Genomic DNA, 20,067 nt, shown 5'->3' on the forward strand with positions numbered 1-20,067 from the left:
AAGATGGTAATGTAGCTGATATGCACTTGCTAATGTTATATATTGGTCACGGAACGTGGCTAGCCACAACAGCTAGCATTAGCGTTCGCATCACATTTGGGGTCTGATTAGTTTATGTATTTTGTCGTTAACGTTGGCCACTCTCCGTTTGGATAGGTTTTTATTGAGTGGAGGAAACTCATTGCAAAAATGGAACATGGCAACATGGATAATTCACACTGATTTCACAAAGTCAAACCATCTTAGTAAACTATGAATTGTTGGTCTTACTTAACAAAGTATACCAACATTTTAAGAAACATGTAAAAAACGCAATTAGGGTAGACATTTGGGTAGTTGGCTTCTTGCAGCATTGGTCCATTTTGTGCAATGGCTCAGAGTCAAGCATACATTATATTTCCATCTGTTTCTCTCTGTTGACTTCTATATTTTTTGCCACTTTATTTTATCACTAAGACGGGCTGAACAGAGTCAGTTGCTATTTGCAGAAGAGGATACTAATGGAAGCAATCTGCATCTCACTGCTCTGCTGCAGTGCCATCGTTCAGGCTTGTTCCAAGATGCTTGATTTGTCCTTGGAGCTTTATTGACACCATTACTACACGATGATGGCACGACAGGCTGTTTGCCTCCTGTCTGTAGACTAACTGGTGGCTTTAAAGTACAAGAAACGCACAAGTAAAGCTGGTTATACACAGTAATTAAACCGTACATATTCACCATTAAAACGGCAGTTGGTAACTTTAATAAAAATAACTTTTTGTCATATTTACTCAAAATGTCACTATATCCTGACAGTAGTACATGAGACAGATAATCTGTGAAAGAAAATCTGATTCCTCTGCCTCCTTTTAGTGCTTCTAATGGCATTTGCAAGATTTCACCGCGCCCGAAAGGAAAACAACCAATCAGAGCCGAGGAGTCTCCAATGCAGCTGTCAATCACTGCTCATGAACTCCGGTCAAACAGTCAAACTAGGCAACGCTGATCAAATATGAATCAAGATTATGTTACTGTAATGCCTATTTTTCACCTCAGATGTTTTCAGAAACATATTTTAGTGTTTAGCTGTAAAATGAGAACGTTTGTTACCCGACCGCCATGTTGACAACAGTAGAGCCAATACCAAGCACCGTCCACCGGCCGGAGCAACCTTTCTTATTTTACAGCTAAACGTTACACGACGAGATGTTTCCGAAAACATTTGAGGCACAGACCGCGGCCACGCCCCTGGGTAACTTTTCGAGTCTGATATAAAAATTGTATTATTTTTATTAAAAGCCTGAATTGTTAATTTTTTTTCTCAAAACTTGGACTTGAAACGAGCCAAACGATATTGGAATAGAGAGAGAGAGAGAGAGAGAGAGAGATATGCAAGCTGCAGATAGCTGTTCCTATATGCCTTAAAAAGCTGTTTCTCTGCACCTCCCCCTGCTGATTTTGACAGAGAATCGTTCATAAATTCAAAATATATTTAGCGCTCTGCTATGTTCTTATGTGAGTGCTCTGAATAATACATGTATTCTTTGATTTTGAAACAGTAGCCTTATGTGGTTGTCAATTTGCATTTCTGATGCTATTTGATGGTTAAGTTAATTAATTTTATTTGATGAATAAAAGTGTTCTGTAACGTTACTCAATATTCTACTCATACATCAGTATTATATAATATTAGCCCATGTCTGTTTCAATGCATATGCCCCCCACCACCTCCACGTGCCTTGAAGTACCGCCCTCCCCTTGTCAAGATGCGTTCCATGGTCCATGAATATTCCAAATACCATTAGCAGCACTGGGAGGACGCAGAGAAAACTGATTTTTTTCACAGATTATCTGCCTCATGTACTACTGCCAGGATATAGGGACCGTTTATAATGTGGCAAAAAGTTATTTTCATAAAAGTTACCGACTGCAGCTTTAACTTTTAAAGAGCTTTTTGAGATCATAATCATGTGGAGAATGAGCATATATCCTACCTTCTTTACTCCAGCTTCTGAATGTGCATATCTACTGATTTATAAAATAATATGTATAAATATCATTAGGGCTGTCAATCGATTAAAATATTTAATCGCTATTAATTGCATGATTGTCCATAGTTAATCACGAACATCGCAAATTAATCACACATTTTTTTATCAGTTCAAAAGTATTTAATACTCTTATCAACATGGGAGTTGGCGAACATGTTGCTTAATGCAGATGTAAGTATATATTCAGTACTGGAAATCAATTAACAACACAAAACTATAAATATCAAGTCTTATTCCCTCTTCTTCCTCTTTAATAGTGTTCTTCCTGCTCTCTTTATTCCCCTACTCCCACTGCTTCTCTGTCATCTCCACAATCCTCTTCATTCATCGCATCGCTCTGAGTAAAACATCCCCCTTCATTGTCTTCTAATTGACACGTAGTCATAAGAAGGGCCAGTGTGAACGCGCTCTCACATTTGACTAATACCCACTGACACAAATCGAGATCTGATTACTTACACACACAGAGCAGAAAATGGGCTCTGTACTCATGACGTCGTCTGTGCACGCACACAGAGTTAATCAGGTCTCGTGTGTATATTAATGTTTCATTCCTTCACTCCTCTCTCTTGTTCTGCTTCTAAATCATGCATGCGAGTGTAAATGTAAAACACGTTTTTGTTAACATGTTTTTTTCCCCCACATCTTGAAGCTCACCTTTCTATTTCTAGAAAATCATCACGGAACGGCACGTTTCATCATTTCTGCATTTTCAGACTCGATGGGCAGTTTAATTTCAAGGAATTATAATCCGCTCGTCCCTAAACTGCAGCGACAACCTCGTCATATTTAACTATGAATCCTTGGCAGAGGCAGGGAGCTGAACCACTGCAGTGGAGAGAGATAATTTGGGAATGTTGGTTGAAATAATGCGCTACATGATTCACATGGATGCCATCCACGCATGAATAATTCATTGCTGCAGTATTACCCCCCAACCCCATCACTGTTCTACCGTCCCCACACTGTTCCTCTCTGTCTTTCTTCACTCTTCAATGTTCCTATTGTGTATCTTATACCCTCACTCCTCCACTTAATCTCTCACAGACTCTCGCATATAGGCTTGATTTCAGAAGTGAAGTGGGGAAATGTAATTGTATCAGCATTTAAAGAAAAAAACAGTCAGTCTCTTGCTTTAACACAAGCGAGCGAGCTGTAATAACTTTGAATCTTTAGCTGTGGCTCAAAACAAAGTGACATAGTTATATAAACTTGTGTTCTGAGGATGAGAGATGAGGGAAAACCAACTTTTAGAGTTCAGTCCATGTTTGTTTTATAAGAGACTCTTTTGCACTTTAAAATCTCATGATCAATTATATTATTTAATGTAGTTAAATCATTAAATAAATCATTAAACACTAAGGCTGTGAAAGTTAACCTGATAATAACACGTTAATGCAAATTTGTTTGCGAAAATTGGCAATACGAGACAAAACTGAATGCCGTCTAGTTTTTTGTGCATCCTTTGTTTTTCAACCATCCCAAGCTATTCTACAATCACCTGCCACAATCTATCTTTAAATTCTGCATCTCTTTATTCCTGCATTTCTTTATTATAAAGTGCTTTTTGCCGTGAGACGATGTGAATGTTTGTCAGATGCCGTTTTGGATGATGATGTTTGCACAGATTGACAGATTCGGAAAAAAACCCCGCAGAAAATCTATCTTGTTTCGAAAACTTAAATGACGGAAGAAAGTTTCAGAGTCGCTGTGTAAATGTGATTGACACAACGTGAGGTCGCACGCTTTATTTTTAAACGTCCGACAGTTCCGAATGAAAAATACAGACTTGGTGTGCAAAGGCCTTAAAGCTCACCGATTAACACGTTTGTTAAATCCGTACAAAAACCAAAGTGTAAAAGCGTCATATTTACCTTACAGACATGAAAGTGGTATCAATCTTCTCATCTAACTCTCAACAAGAAAGCGAATGTGTGTTTCCCAAAATGTCAAACTATTGCTAATCAAACCCAATCAGCAAGTTTCTCTAAAAGATTCTCTAACTTCGACTAAATTAAGAGAAGTGAAAATTCTAAGTTGGATCAACTCAATAAGTTAAATTGTCTAATTTGTGATTTTATTGAATTTGTTACTTTGAAACAAGCAATGAAAAAGGTCCAACTGGTGAAGTTAGCTTGTTAACCTTAAGCACACAGTAAAGACTAAAAGCAACCTATAGAAGTATGTACATTTAGTCAACTCAGAGCTTCTCTGGATCACGGTGACTGGACAGTAAGAGGACACTGTTTAGAGAGATTTCAGAGAGCATGTTAAACTGTAGAAGTGGTGTTGATTTAAAAAGCTGTGGGGGACTTTCTTACTGCTCGTCTCAAGAGGCCTTTCACAGATTCACAGAATAAGCATTCACATTGAATAACAGTATTGGACAAAAAGGGCGTAGTAATACCACTACATGCTTCCAAACAGGCCTAACAGACGCTGCTTTACAGTTTTGCCCCGAGGCAAAGTGTTCAACAGCACTTTTCCATGAGTGGCAGCACACGACCATTATCTCACATTTTGTGGCGAACACATGCTCAAACCCTCCACAGTCCCCATGGAAACAGCCGCTATGCTGTCTTTAATTGGCCCATAAATGGTTGTCCACGGTGTGACGGTGCCCCTAAAATCTCTGATTTGAAGCTACTGATTAAACCCCCTCGGCTTTGATTTCATGCTCTTATTAGTGTTTCGTGGGTTGCCATGGGACACCCAGTGGGGTTGTGTTCCACTAATGGAAGAAAGCACTCGGCCGGGCACGCGCCTCACAGCGCCGCTGCACTGACTGGGCCCCTGCATGCCACTCAGTCATTCGACTTGGCCAGACTCGAAGCAGGAGACTCAACTGAAAGATGATCATCTCTTTCTTCCTCTGTTTCTCTTTCACTTCCTCCTGCTTTCCCTCCTCAGACAGCCCGTTGTCACCGAGGGGGATAAATGAGGGGATTATGTCAAATATGGAAAGAGGAAGAACAAGGTTTATGGGTTTGTGGAACACGGTCAGCGTTAAAGTGGGTCCCACTACTGTCACAGCGGAGCGTGGAAACTGTCAGGATGATTTAAGATTAAGCGTATTTCTCTGTCATATATAGTTATTCATTGAGGGAACTGTGTTTTAGTGTGTGCCGGCGTCTTTGAGTGCTGTGGGCTCTCGTACAGATGAGTCCCACTGTTGCGGTCCATTAAGGGATCATCAGTCTGGAGAGGCACCGCTGTTCACACTCACAGGGAGAGAATTGAGCACAATCACCTGACCAAAACCTCTGCCACGAGCCCGATGATGCTCCTCTCAAGGAGAAAAATAAAACTGCGAGCATTGGCTGCTATTTTTGATCACAGCAATTTCTAGACTGCAGTGAGTTGACATCTCTATGTGACCACAACCAGGGAGTCCGTACTTAATAGAACAGATGATGATTAAATCTAATTAGATTCATTTCCACTGTGAGCTCTGAGGTCATTAGTAATGATATGAGCTCTGAGCAGCACAAGGTCAGTCCTGCTGCAGTTTTATCATCTTGGTCCAATGATTCCTCTGTGTAGAGTTGTATAATGTTAGAACTTGAAACCCTGAGTTTATTGTCTTACTCCATGATGTGAGCTACCGGTGGAGAATCCTTTATTTATAGTATATAATCTATTTATTTGTAATATATTATTGGTTCAACATCTGCTTAAAGGTGCTCTATACGATATCTAGAGCATTGATATAGCAGCAAACGACTATTTGCTATGTAAAGAAATAGAGGAGTAATGTTTACCTGAGCAGAGAATGAAGTCTCTCTCCCTCCGTGTGTGTTGTAATCAAAGCTTCTTTGTGCTTTGTTGACATCGCCGGGCTGGATTTGCGTGCGTTTTAGTGCATGTTCATGCATGAGAGCGTGCCACACTGGCTACCTCACAGCCGCAGCTCTGCACTGCTGTCATACGGCGGTTATAGCTGATAACACCATCCCGACGGCACCGTTGCAGAAGCGTAGCGCCGACCCGCTGGTTTCCCCCAAGGTTAAAGTCTGTCAGTACTATTGCTGTTGTTTTCACTGTTAGCTCTTTTAGCACCGTTAGCTGCTCAGCTATAGCCATGGCAAGGTTAAACGTAAATGGTTTTTTTTCACTATCCCGGTCAGGCTGGTGGGTCAAAAATCTACTTGCACAAAGTAAATTTTTACTTGCCCCTATACAAATTGATTTATCTATTAGCAGTTCTCAAATGACAACAAAGACCAAAGTTAATTGTTTTTTTTGCTATGGTGTAATTTAAGTAAATTAATCTGGATTTTCGCCCACATCCTTTTAACGCCACCCAACTAAACTCCTGTTTCCAGGATAATTGAAATACTTGTGTGCGCTTCAGCTCATAAACTTTAACTTTACCCACCACCATTTTCTAGCAAGCGCCCGACCTATACTGCGCATGTGCAAATCACATGTTCTATTACACAGACTCATAACGGTTATAGAAAGTTAAAGTTACATCTCTCTCGTACAATTTCCGAACCTCCGACTCCGAGACTGCTTCACTCAGAGCAGCTGTCAATCATGACGTCTTACCCCCTTTTTATAGCATCAAATAACTAATTAAAACCAAACTTATCAGAAAAATGAACACATGAACATACATCAGTGTGATAAGAACTACCTAAAATGACAGAAACAATCTTTTGGAAAAAATGTATTTGACGTGTACTTTGACTTTTTAGTTTGGCCCATGTCCTATCCGCTAACATGGGGGGGGCGGGAGTTATTATCTATACTGCAGCCAGCCACCAGGGGGCGATCAAGATGTTTTAGTTTCACTTTTGGAGAGCTGTCATGTCGTCCGTTTTTATATTCAGTCTATGGTTGAGTGTTGCTGTAGTGGTGTGTGTGAGCATGACTGCAATACGTTTGGTAATATTATACGATAAATTCAACGTACCAGATGTACCAACCAGATCAATTGTAAAGCGTGACACTAAAGTTCCTCTCAGTTTTTAACCAGCAGCTTTGTGTTTTCTTTGTGTGCACAGATTCTCATTGGAGAGCTGTGTGCCTTCTTCACCAAGGCAGAGGGAACCCAGGAGAAGACCATCGTCACTGCAGACTGCTGCTACTTCAACCCCCTACTGAGACGCATAATACGCTTCCTAGGTGAACACGCTGTTTTGTATTACACGGCTCCTCTGCTCTTTACGGGCCCGTAAAAGAGCACTTTTGTGTCTGGGTGTGTGGTTTTCACAGAAAGAGTGAGACAAAATCAAAAAGATCAAAACTACATGAAAGAATAGGTTGACTTGTAAGAACGTGACCCGCTACACTTGAGAGTTTGTCAACCAGAGCTTGCACATGTAGCTGTTAATTGGCTGATGAACTGCGATAGAATCATTGTGTTAAGATATTCAGGATCGTGGCAGGAAGACACTTGTGAATATTAAGCAGCCTACAAATTTGCATCTTGAGTTGAATCAGCTGAGGCGGAGGCTTGTAGTTGTAATTTCACACCTCAGCTGATAATAATGTGTCGGGACTATTTCAGGGAGGAAGAACTTATTATCACCTGTTTTATCTTGTAGTGCTGTCGCGTGTGTTGAAAGGGTTCAAACATCTATTGTGCTTTTCTTCAACTTCTGATATATCTTTGAATGTTGTTCTCTGCCTTCTTATGTTTTATACCACTTCTCTATTCGCGATCTCAGGTGTCTATGCCTTCGGCCTGTTCACCACCACCATCTTCGCCAACGCCGGCCAGGTGGTGACAGGAAACCAGACGCCTCACTTCCTCTCTGCCTGCCGACCAAACTACACGGCGTTGGGCTGCCAGTCCACCATGCAATACATCGCAGAGCGCCGTGCCTGCACAGGCAACCCGCTGGTTGTCATGTCCGCGCGGAAATCCTTCCCGTCCAAGGACGCGGCGCTCAGCGTCTACTCTGCAGTGTACACAGTGGTAGGTGGGAGCATGCTGGAAGTGAAACTTCTGTTAAAGTATGCTGCAAATTGAAGCGACTGAGTTAAAGACGACTAATCATGCACCAATGTTTTCTCGTTTTCACTTTTACTCTGTAATTCTTTGGGATTGAAGTACTAAACTAAACTTTTCTTGCTGAGAAACCAGCATTGTCGAGTGTCACATAAGCAGATTGGTACCACTATCATACCTTTACCGTGAATATGGAGCTACAGTTAGTTAGCTTAGCAGAAATACTTGTTTGTTTAATCCATACCAGTGGGCAACCTCCGGGTCTGAAAAGTGAAGCCAATGCGGAAGTGCCTTAAACTTGCATTCTTTCTAATGGCCATCAGGGGGAGACAACTCTGATTGGGACTTTTAGCCCCAGGAACTACTTTTCTAGGAACTAAAAGGTTCCTTCATCCCACTGTTGTCTGCTAAAGACAAAGATTAGGCAAATTTGAACACTGTTGTATGAAAAAGCAACATGGCATGGGTGAGGGCTGCTGGTGGTCACAGTGGTAAACACACCCTGCAGTTTGCAGTTCAGTGTGTCCACCTGTTTAATCTAAAAAACACGTAAAAAAAAAAAAAAGTAAATGTTTTTGTCTCACTGTGAAGATATTTACTGCTGCATAGTATTTATTGATGCACGTTGCATGTAATGAATGAACTACAGACTTTTACATGAAATTCCACTGTTTCTAAAATTCCATTTGTGTTGAATCTGAACACCTTAAAAGAAAGATTTCCTTCTGGACTCACCCATAGTGGTTGTAAACATATTTTGTTGAGATCATTTTCAGGCTTGTAACGCTTTAACCACCCAGTAAGAAGGATACGTACTACTTTGGCTGTTTTTTGAAATACCTAGTCAGGTTGTATTGATGCATACATGCTTGTGTGTCTTGTGCTGCTTCCTTTGTCTGTTGTACCCTATTGTGTGCGCCATCCTGTATGACTCCCTGCAGATGTACGTGACGCTGGTGTTCAAGACCAAAGGCACGCGGCTGACCAAGCCCACCATCAGCCTCACCCTGCTCTGCCTGGCCATGCTAGTAGGCGTGGTCAGGGTGGCCGAGTACCGAAACCACTGGGCCGACGTCCTGGCGGGGTTCTTCACCGGGGGAGCCATCGCTGTGTTTTTGGTGAGAGACTATAGAATAGAAAGGAAGACATGCTAGTAGCAAGAACTACTGCTCAACCTATGAAAACAATTGTATAATGTCTAATGAAGGGAGTGTCTAATGTCAGATAGTGTTCCATTCTCACGTTACACATATGCAGTTAACTGTGGCAGGTTTACCACTCGCAGTTCATAGTCATTTTTAAACTTTTAGCACTATATCATGAAAATTAAAAAGGACCTATTATACTAATTTTCAGGTGCATACTTGTATTTTGGGTTTCTACTAGAACATGTTTACATGCTTTAATTTTCAACCCCCCGAAAAAAAGCCCAGTCTGTTCTGATTGGTCAACCGAATCAAACTCTTCGGACTCAGCTCCAGCTCCGCTCTAACTAGCTTTGTTTGAGGGCGTGCCAAACTAGGCAGGTATTCTGAAAGTGTGTTACTTGGTGACATCACCACGTTACAGAAGAAAATGCAGGACTTCAAGCAAGGGCAACACGCTGTAGATGACCCCTCTACGGGAAAGCAGAAAAAGAAGACAGACGTCTGTCATTAAAGCAGACTGTTTTCTTAGTCTGACAAATAGTCATATACTATAGCCTAGTTATTTGTATGTTGACGGCACGTTGTACTATTGCATTTTGAGATTATTTTGTAAATATTGACATTTATAAAAAAAGTGTTTTAGCCCCCCTGGCCAAGTGGTGCTATCCATGGCACTGAAAGAGTGATTTAATTCTGCCACGTAAAATTATCATTTAACCTTCTGTTTTGTGGATGATCAAATCCCCTATGTGTCTGCATGAGGAAAGGACGAGGCAAGAGTGGAATTATCACGCTACTTTATGAATCAAAGTTATTATTATTCCTGCAAATGCAGTGGTTAAGTTCAAGTTCCGAAATTCTTTAATTAAAGTTCAGAAACAGACACTGTTAACAGGCTCCATTGTCTATATAGGCTAACTGTGGTTCATGATTTATTTTCATGAATAAAAACATTTCACAAACATCCCTCCTCTGATTTTTTTCACAAATCACACCCTGAGTTAGTGTGATGAGTGACATGTCCCTTGGAAATGGTAGCAGATAACGCTACGACAAATAAACACAGTTAAATCTGTTCCTTACAAATTTAGGCTTCTGCTTTTTATTTGAGGCTAAAATAAAAGACTCCACCTTCCAAACTCTTGAGATACCAGATTGCCCCAATAAGAGCGTTTGTCATGGGGAGAAATCTAAAGCCTTGACAGGCTTCTCGTGCCCAGTCACGGTTGCTGAGCTATGATTGGACTATCGCAGTGGCGGGCGTGGTTTAGCAAAGGGTCAATTCTTCTCATATCTTTCTTTCAATCTTCTTCTCTCTAACACTTTCACCTGCTCTCTCTCTCTCTCCAGGTGACTTGCGTGATCAACAGCTTCCAGCAGATGCTGCCCAGTCCTCCTCCACTGCGACCCCAGCGCCCCGAGTCCGTCCTGGGCATGCCGATGGTGACGCTGCCCTGCGTGGAGAGTCCACTCGAAAAGTTAAGTGGCCCTCAGGTAAGGGGCGGGGGTGGGTGTGAGGCACGCTCACAACAGAGGGGCTGAGATACACACCCCTTGTCTCTTACCTGAATCCGTTTGTCCTCCTTCCCCCCACTCCAAAACAAAAGAACAAATCCCCAAACGTGCATGCTCCGAGCCCCACCTGCACCAACAAACACATCCAAGTGAATCCTTTAAACCTCAGAGCCTTGTTGTAGGCTGATAAGAACGCAGCTGAGATTTGCTCTGTGAAATGAGCCGCGGTTTTATTTCAGCCGGAGGAGGGAACAAACTTTAGTCGGAGTGTTTGAAAGCGGCGCTACCTCGCTGCTAAACTCGTTACACTTTTCCTTCTTATCAGGGATTTAGAGAGTCACTTATCTCTTTTTTGCGGTGAGTCAGCAGTTTGGCTGACACACTTGAGGTGTAATTTACCATTCTGATATAATGCACAGCAGCTGCCTGGAGGAAACTATGAATTCAGCTGAAGGTCCCAGACAGTTCAGCTGCATTTTCCGAAGATATTACTCGCGAGTCCACGTCCGAGTATCCAGGAAAATGTCTTGCGTCCTCTGTGGTCTGTCACCGTCACTAACCCTCACCTGACTGCCTCTTTTCCTCTGTCTCCCACCTTGCCTCTCTCCTCTCAATCTGCTCCCTTGTCCCTCACTCTCCTCCAGCATCCTGCACTCTCCTCCTCCTCCCCACCTTACAACACCTACGTCCAACCATTCTAACCAACTTTAAAAATCTTTTTTGCCCGCCATCGCCACCCCTTCGCCATCTCCGCCATCCGTTGCCTTATTTCTGTTTTTTGCTCCCTGTTTTCTCTTCTTACCCGCCCCTCATCCCGTGCATTGCTCTTGATTATTCTTCACTTTTCTTCGCCTCTCTTTCTCTCTGCCCCCCCCTGGTCCTCTCTCTCTCTTTTCTCACTCCTCTCTTTCCCCTGCAGACTCCGCGGGGATCTCCGTTCACCGAGATCACATGACCATCAGCCCTATCGGTTCCCCGCCACCCCCGATGTCCTCATACCGTCTCGCTCCATTTCCAGCGAAGTCTAGACCAGCCGGAGCAGCACTCGCCGCACTGCGCCGCCCACCCGGCAGGGCGGTACGCGACGCTGCACCGCTCCTATTCCACGCAGGTCTAGACCTCCCCGCGATACAGCAGACACACACACACACCATCCTCCTGCCCTCTTAACCCCCGGGGAACCGATAGGCAAACTCTTCAAAGACTTTCTCTTTGCTGGACAGTAAAGAGCTGAACATTCAGCACAGAGTCAGGTTTTTCATTTTGAATATTCGAATTAAAAACTTTTGTTTTGTATGAACTCAACCACGTGAAGCTCACTTCCATCTTCAGTGGCGCGCTCGGTAAGGGAAAACAAACTGTGACCACTGAGAATGTCCATTGCTTTTCTTTTTTAACAACGGTATGAACGAGTTTTCGCCTTGAAGAAGGTTAAACGCGACGGGGAACTCCCCGTGTGACTCCCAGGACGCAGCGTCGATGTCTGCTGTCAGGAGGTTGCCATGTTGGACCAAAGAAACCTGCTGAAGGATGCACGCGCTGCTGAGATTTACCCGTAAAAATATCCTTTTAGCAAGCCATACACACACACACACACACACACTCTTTCTCTCACCCTCTCTCTTTATCTCATCCCATTCACAAACACACACACACTCACACACACTAGTCTGAGTAGCAGTGCCCTTGTCAGCTCCGCATGAGATTTACTCAGATCAAAGAATCCATTTCATATCTCTCAGCAGAAGCACCAGACAAAAGCAAACAGGATGAAAGTGCAGACATCTTCACTTGGCTATCTTCTTCACGTTTTTTTTTTTTTCCTCTCTCAGATGGTCGCCAAAAAAAAAAAAACTGATGTGAAATACAAACACATTTGATAAGACAAAGCCAAGCTCCCGACTGCAGGTGGCACAACAGCGAGCCAAATAAAGTGCATTCAGGAGCAAATATTTGTCCGGTTTTGTATTCTTCTGAGATGAGGAGCCTTCATACAAAACAATTCCTGTGATGCCAACAGACTTTTTTGATTTTGATTTTTGATTTTATTTCACTCTTGAACGGTATCGCTCACCCTGAACTGGAACCTCTTTCTCGCCAAATCTTAAAAAAAAAGAAGATTTGCTACAAACTGGGCCGAGTCGTGTAATTAATGTGATTAATTTCTGAGATTTTATGAATAGATTTATTTATTGACGTGTATATACGCTGCGGTTGCCAGAAGCGCTCCATGTGGCGTGACAGTTTTGCTGATTTTGATTTGCACACTCCCTCCAAACCCATGTTTTTTATTCGCCCTCCTCTTCCTCTCCCCGCACATCTTTTTACAACCTCTGTTTTCTCTGTGGTTTCTTGATTATAACACCATCACTGTGCTGTGAAATGTTTCCCTCTGCTGGACGACACACACACACACACACACACTTGCACACACACACACACACACACACGAGTCCTGTTTTACAGAGCACACGTATATTCAAACATCTTCAAAAGCACACCCATGCACAATCACACTTATATCCCCTAATCTAGTTGTTACCCTACGTCCCTTCCCCTTGATCCACTTTCTAACGCTGAAACCTGTTTGTATGATATTGTACATAACTCTTTTTTGTATCGAGAGACTGATTTTTACACAAGCATCACCAACACTCAGTGTAGAGATTGGGTGAAATCATGTATGTATTGTGATGATAGAGAACACTAGATCGGTTGGAAAACACCCAGATGACTCACTCTAAAAAGAAGAGAATAAAACTACCGTATTTGCCCACTGGGCCATGTTTAAACTCAGTTTATGAGATACTGTGTGTTCAGGTTCAGGTTATGAACTCAGAGCCCTTTCTGTTTTGAGTTCTGCGAGCATAAATAGTGGACGTGAATCATTTTTTCCCTCTTTCTCACACAGCCAAAAGTCAATAGAGCTAGCATAAGGCAAGCTAACAGGAATACAACAGGTTAAAGCAGCACTAAGTGATTCTGCGGAACAAGCTGTGAACATAACATGTGTTTCTGGACACCTGGTGAATGTAAATCTAATATTCATTCCTGTTTTAATCATATTTTTGTTCCCAACAACTCCTGAGAAAAATATCTAACTCTTTAGCTGCTAAATGCTCCACTATGTTCAACAACTATTAGCTAACTGTGTCTGTCTGTTGTTTTGTGCTGGGCAGGTAGCGTAAGGTGGGTTTATCACATAGACTGTATATAAGAAGTGGACGTAGTCACCGTGACGTCACCTATTGGTTTGTGGACTGAAGTTTTTGAAGCCTTGAGTTCGGCATTTTGGCCATCGCTATCTTGTTTTTTTTGCAACCAGAAGTGACAGGAGACGGTGGAGCTAAGTTCGACCGGTTTTAAGCGACCAAAATGATACAATTAACTTTCATGAACTGAAAACACACTGTCAAAGGATTAAAGTTCTAAGATGAAAACACAGACAACTCCCAGACCGGTCAACGTCGTGGTAGCAACATGTCAATCACAAGGTAGCCACGCCCTAAAGCATACCCTGCTTTATGGTCTATTTGACTCTAAATGGGACCATAATTTACTAAATGAACATCATGCTGTATTGAAGAAGACTTGAAACTAGCGATTGAGACCATAAACTCATGTTTACAATGTTTACTGAGGTAATAAATCAAGTGAGAAGTTGGCTCATTTTCTCATAGACTTCTATACAATCAGACTTCTTTTTGCAACCAGAGGAGTCGCTCCCTGCTGGCTGTTAGAAAGAAGGCAGGTTTAAGGCACTTTAGCATTGGCTTCACTTTTCAGACCCGGAGGTTGCCACCTGGTTTATCACTGCTATTTTGCAGCTGCCTACTGCTACGGGAAACAAGGTTGATGATGGCGTTGAAACCAAAACAATGAGCTGAAAGATGCTAAAACGCTCACATCACTATTAGTGACCCGTCACTTTTCACACGATCATTTGATCCATTGTTAACATAAAAACATAGATTAGTGCAGCTTTAAGAATTTGAATCTTAAACCTATGTGGTTTGGTTGGAAATCTAGGAAGTCCCCACATTTTGGAAAGATGATTTTGAAACTCTTGTTAGCTCAAGATAGTCGAAATGGACAACTCTTTGCTAACACGTTAGCCATGGCAACTTTACAAGGTGATAATATGTCACTGTCGTGTTTATACTTGCTCTTCTGACCTCAAGAAGACCAACAAATCACTTCATGCTGCTTTAATATCCTTGCTGTGTTTTTGTTAGCTTGCCTTATGCTAGCTTTGTTGACTTTTCATTTGGCTGTGTGAGTTAACATAAGAACATGAACGTGTCTGACAAAAAAAAGAGGGAAAATTGCATTCTCGTCCGCAATTTATCATCATTTGGGACTACTCTTTGAGCCAGAAGGTTCTTTCCTGTGTTTGTTCTAATATTTCTACCGAGCCCCGACCATGTGCAGCACAGCCATCAAGGCTATGTGCTGAATTACCCTTACATATTATCCCAAGTATGTTAAGCTCTGTTATCTCATGTGAGAAAGATTTACTGAGCATCTTCGTCTTTGACTTCAGAAAAAATCATAAACTGTGACATTCTGGTGAGCTCAGAGTCCCAACAAACATACCACGCACCTGCAGAGTTGTGAATTTGAGTCACTCATGACCTTTGCTGCATGACATCCCTTTGTTTCATATTTTTCCTCTTGCTTTCCAGTCTTTAACGTCCCGATGAAGCAGACATGCCTTAAAATAATCTTAATGGAAATCAACAGAACATATTACATTACATGGGCAGCTTGTAAATGTGTGTATGTTTTTAGTGCGAGCTTCTCATTTGTGCAAAATCTCAGCAACTCTTCACCGATGCAGTCAGTCGGTATCTGACTCAGTGTTCACCGTGTGAGCGCTGCTTTAGTACAAGGAATGCTCGATTGAGATACAAACACCAAAAGAAAAACGCCATGCAAGAAAGAGTCCGATTCTCTTCAGGTCAGAACATGTTCTCCTCCGGTTCAACCGTCAACACCACAGCTTTCTTTTCCTGTAAAGTCTGGAGTGACTCATGTTTTAAATCAAAGAACAAACACATGCAGCATTTGACTGACATGTGAATAAAAAGCACCAGTCCTCCTTCAGATCTGCAACTCTGAGGGAGAAACATGTTTTCCTTTGATCCTGTTGCAGCTAAAAACCCTCTGTTTTGTAAAGATTTGTGTGATGAGAACAATAAATGGATATTGCAATAAGAAAAAGCTGTCAGTGTGCACTGTTTGTTTTGTTACAGTATTGGTATTGGTCGTGTGTGTGTGTTTGTTTGTGTCAGCATTCTTTACATTTTGAGTAGAGGAGATTTTACAATCTGTTAGTACACTTCCTTGTAGTACAATGTGTACACTATGTACTTCCTTGCGTAATGCGTGAATTTCGACAGGGTAGTGTTGTCTCAAATGGAACACAGCTGTTATGCACTCACCAGAAATGACTATCGCCCCACTGTTAGCTAGCTAGCTGTTAGCTACCTGGCTAGCTAACTAGCAGAGTTATCATTTGTGGTACCAAATCATTACAGACTGCTAAATTCACCCAATAAACAACACTGATGGCTTGTTTCTGACAACAGTAGGCCTATAGTAGTACTTAAAGGTGCAGTGTGTAGGATTTGGCAGCATCTAGTGGCGAGGTTGCAGATTGCAACCAACTGAAACTTCTCCCGTGTGCCGAGCATGTAGGAGAACTACCGTTGCCGTCATGAAACCGCCAATGGCCGTATCAACCTGTTCTCACTCCCAACTCGTCAAATACCGCCGTTTGGTCATCCTTTGGCATCGGAAACTGACGCACAGAGGCACCCTTTAGCAACAGTATGTGACGAACCGGGTTTTAACTATAACTAACTATGACTAACTCCAATGTAAACCCACCGGTGGCTTTAATCCATGGTTTTGAGCAAGTGATGTAGTATTAATAGTGTGAGAGTCCGCTAAGGGCGGGCGTCAGCGGTGGTGGATGGGTCAAAATGTTACACACTGGTCCTTTAACTTACATTTGTATAGTGCTGTGTTCACCGGAGCAACCGCAACCACTGTTGGAACCACCCTTATGCTACGTGGCCAAGATGGCGACTATTGAGGCTGAGTTTTTTGTCCAATCAGCCTGACACTGAGATGCAAAAATCAATGCAGCAATTTGTTTCATTATTTATTTTTTCTAAAGCATTTTGGGCCTTTGAAATAGTATTTTGCCAAATCTGCACAATAAAAAGATGCTCTTGGTGGCATTATGGGAATCCAGTGTTTTTTTTTAGCTTGACCCATAAGAGGGACTAAAAGACAGGATATGTCAGCCTCTGCTGCATCAATTTGTGACCTTTTTAAAAGTCTCTCCCCTCCTTTACATACTGTAAATGTAATATTAAACACAAGATCTGCTCACTGGCTTTTTCTAGAGTCTTCATCTCCAGGATGGCTTTTGTCATCCATATCAAGGACATTCATACCCGATACCAAAGACTGTCCTTGAATAGAAACAGGGGTTACCATCTCGTTCCACTTTTAGGTTATGTGAGGACGTCTCGGCCATCTCCTTGACAACTGAGAAAACTCTATCCGCTGATGAAGGCCATAAGATGTGGTTCCAAATAAAGCTATAGTAGGTGGAGTTGTGTTAAGATTTTTTTTAATCAAATTTCTTATTATTATTTTTTTGCCTTTGTGATTGTTGAAATCTGTTGCCAGTGATGGAAGAAGTATTCAGATCCTTTACTTAAGTAAAAGTACCAATACAGCAATGTAAAAATCACAATCCCACCTAAGTAAAAGTAAAGTACAGTATTAGCAGTGAAATATACTTAAAATATAAAATTAAAAAAAATGATTGTTGTATATTTGACATTGTTAGATTGTTATTGATACATCAATGTGAAAGCAGCCTTTTACTTTTGTAGCTGATTGAGATGGAGCTAGTTTTAAATATGTTATGTACAGTTATTGGTAGTTTAGTCCAGCGGTTTCCAACCTAGGGGTTCGATCACAAGATAAATGATTAATGAGAGAGGAAAGAAAAAAAAAAGTTCTGCTCCATGAATCCATATATTTTTTTCTCTAATAATTTTTTTTTTTTTTTTTGTTAATTGTTCGATAAATGTGTCTCTTTGGTCCTTAGTATTTAAATGAAACAATTTGAGAAGTTTATAGGGGAAATCTTTCTTGGAGGTGGAACCGCTAACAATTCATAGACATCTGAAACATGACAAGGAGCCACAAGCCAAAAAGGTAAGCACTGGTTTAATTTTTCACAATGACTTGTATTTTAAAGTTTAAAAAAGATAAAATCTTAATCTGTAAAGTAACTTGTAACATATCTGTCATATAAATGTAGTGGAGTGAAATGTACATTTCCCTCTGAAAAGTACAGTTCTTGGGTAATGTACTTTCCACAACTGTTCCATCATTGAAATCATCGAAATGTGGGCGCACCAGTGATCTTGTGTTGCATTTACATTATGTAACGAGGAACAATTTGGGAGAGACAGATTTTTTTTTTTAAACAATGCAACAGAGGCCAAGATATCCTGACTTTAGTACCTAAAAATGATCAAAGTCCAAAAACACAGTCTTACACTTGATAATGACATCATCGAGGTTATGTAAGTACTCTCCATGACCGGTAAACTGACCTTCATCTGTAAAGTTTTTGGGAGTTGTCTTTTAAGACCTACATTATGATCCAGTGTCAAAATCCTCAGTCCTGACCCACCATGTGTGAGGTTAATCAGACTTACTCTGTGCTGTGATAGGCTCAGCACTGCCATCATGTGGTTTAATGTGTTCTTACCCACCACACACCTTACATGGATCTGATCTTGGTAATGATACAAGAATATATGGGGAGATTTTAATATCGCAGCATATTGAATATTGAATATGCAACATTATAACTCTCACATGTGGATTTAAAAAAAGTTGAATTGTAATTCATGCAGGTCAGGGAGAAACAAGATGAAAACACATCACATGAAATTTAAAGATATAGCCAACATTCACTCTCACTTTCTGTGCATGACTCTAAAAGCCTGTTAGGAATATCTATATGACTCTTCCTGTCATATGCATGGCTATGCATTTGCAGTTTAAATCCACAAGGTGGCAATGTACATCACAGACATGTACTTGTATATGTTTTGAAAGGGCTACAGAGAGACAATCCTAAGCCAGCATTCATCTTTTCAGACATTTTATGAAGCGATTTCTCAAGCTGTGTCATGAAATGAAGGGAACAATCATAGTAGTTAATGAGAAGATCTGCACCTGTGTACGCTAATGAGATCCATTTTCTTAATGTCACAGATAATGGAAAGGATTACTTATACATCAATGTCTCTGCACCCTTCATTCTGCATGCTTGATTTCCACAGCGAGTGCCTTTTTGACTCGTTTTAGGAATTTTGCACCCATGAAACACAGAGAACACTATCCGTGAATTACACTGAAAAGCTGATCAAAGAAACCTTACAGTACAGCCGACACTAATTGCAGCCAGCTCAATTCTGCAGACTTTCGAGAGACGCACCTGCAATTCCTAAAAAAAAAACTCTTCTTGACTGAATTTAAACGACCACCAAACATCCCAGTCAGAGAGGTTCAAAGGATGACGCTGTTTCCGTGGTGAAATCCCACCTGCAGCGTCTTTTCTGCCTCTTTTTTTTCCGCCCATACAGGCCTCATTAGTGTGGGCAGCACAACTCCCTCTGTTAGTTTGCTGGGAATTTTAATTCCGCGGCGTTCTTCTCCGCATTCCAATCACGGGGGGTTTCTGGTAATTTTAGGTAATTTTATCTTCAACCAGCATGCTCATTTGGTTTTTGAAGGTAAACGTGATCAGTGTGACCAAACGCTTTAGTGCTGATGTGGTTTACAGACTGTGGATGAAGGTGCATGTAAGGAGAAGAAGCCACAAAGAAAAAGCACTAGAGAATAAGAAGTAAGTGATATTTCTTGGAGAGTAATCATATTCTGCCTTTGTGGAAATGAAAATATATGATATTACAGTCTTGTTCTGAGTGCATTACTGTGAGTGGTGTATAAGGTAGCATTTTAGAAGAGGATCATAAAGACAAAGCACCATGAAATGAAGATGGTAGGTAGATGTACTGTATATAGTCAATATCTTTGCATTTGACTGTGTCTATATGACCAAAAACACAAAACTAAAAGTATATGAAATGGATTAAACTGTGTTTATTTGCTCAAACCAGTGGTCAACCTCCAGGTCTGAGAAGTGAAGCCAATGCGGAAGAGCCGTGAACTTGCATTCTTTCTAACAGCCAGCATGGTGCGACTCCTCTGGTTGCAAAAAGAAGTCGGATTGTATAGAAGTCTATGAGAAAATGATCCTACTTCTCACTTCATGTATTACCTCAGTAAACATTGTAAACATGAGTTT

At 41.4% G+C, this 20,067-nt stretch overlaps 1 protein-coding gene across 6 annotated transcripts in view; it reads left to right on the forward strand.

The window, feature by feature from the left end:
• Window positions 1-13,171, forward strand: part of plppr2a (phospholipid phosphatase related 2a) — a 65,501-nt gene extending 52,330 nt beyond the window's left edge. For 3 of the 6 annotated variants that reach the window (XM_037792801.1, XM_037792800.1, XM_037792803.1), the window contains 5 exons: window positions 7,043-7,163; window positions 7,709-7,959; window positions 8,934-9,110; window positions 10,491-10,618; window positions 11,575-13,171. In XM_037792801.1, coding sequence (XP_037648729.1) covers window positions 7,043-7,163; window positions 7,709-7,959; window positions 8,934-9,110; window positions 10,491-10,618; window positions 11,575-11,683 — 786 coding nt within the window. In that variant the 3' untranslated portion in view covers window positions 11,684-13,171. Of the gene's footprint in view, window positions 1-7,042; window positions 7,164-7,708; window positions 7,960-8,933; window positions 9,111-10,490; window positions 10,635-11,299 lie in introns of all 6 variants that reach the window. The other 3 variants (XM_037792802.1, XM_037792806.1, XM_037792804.1) reach the window with 2 other exon arrangements.
• The last annotated feature ends 6,896 nt before the right edge of the window (window positions 13,172-20,067 follow it).

Source organism: Sebastes umbrosus, chromosome 14, assembly GCF_015220745.1.
Source record: "Sebastes umbrosus isolate fSebUmb1 chromosome 14, fSebUmb1.pri, whole genome shotgun sequence".
NCBI lineage: Eukaryota > Metazoa > Chordata > Actinopteri > Perciformes > Sebastidae > Sebastes > Sebastes umbrosus.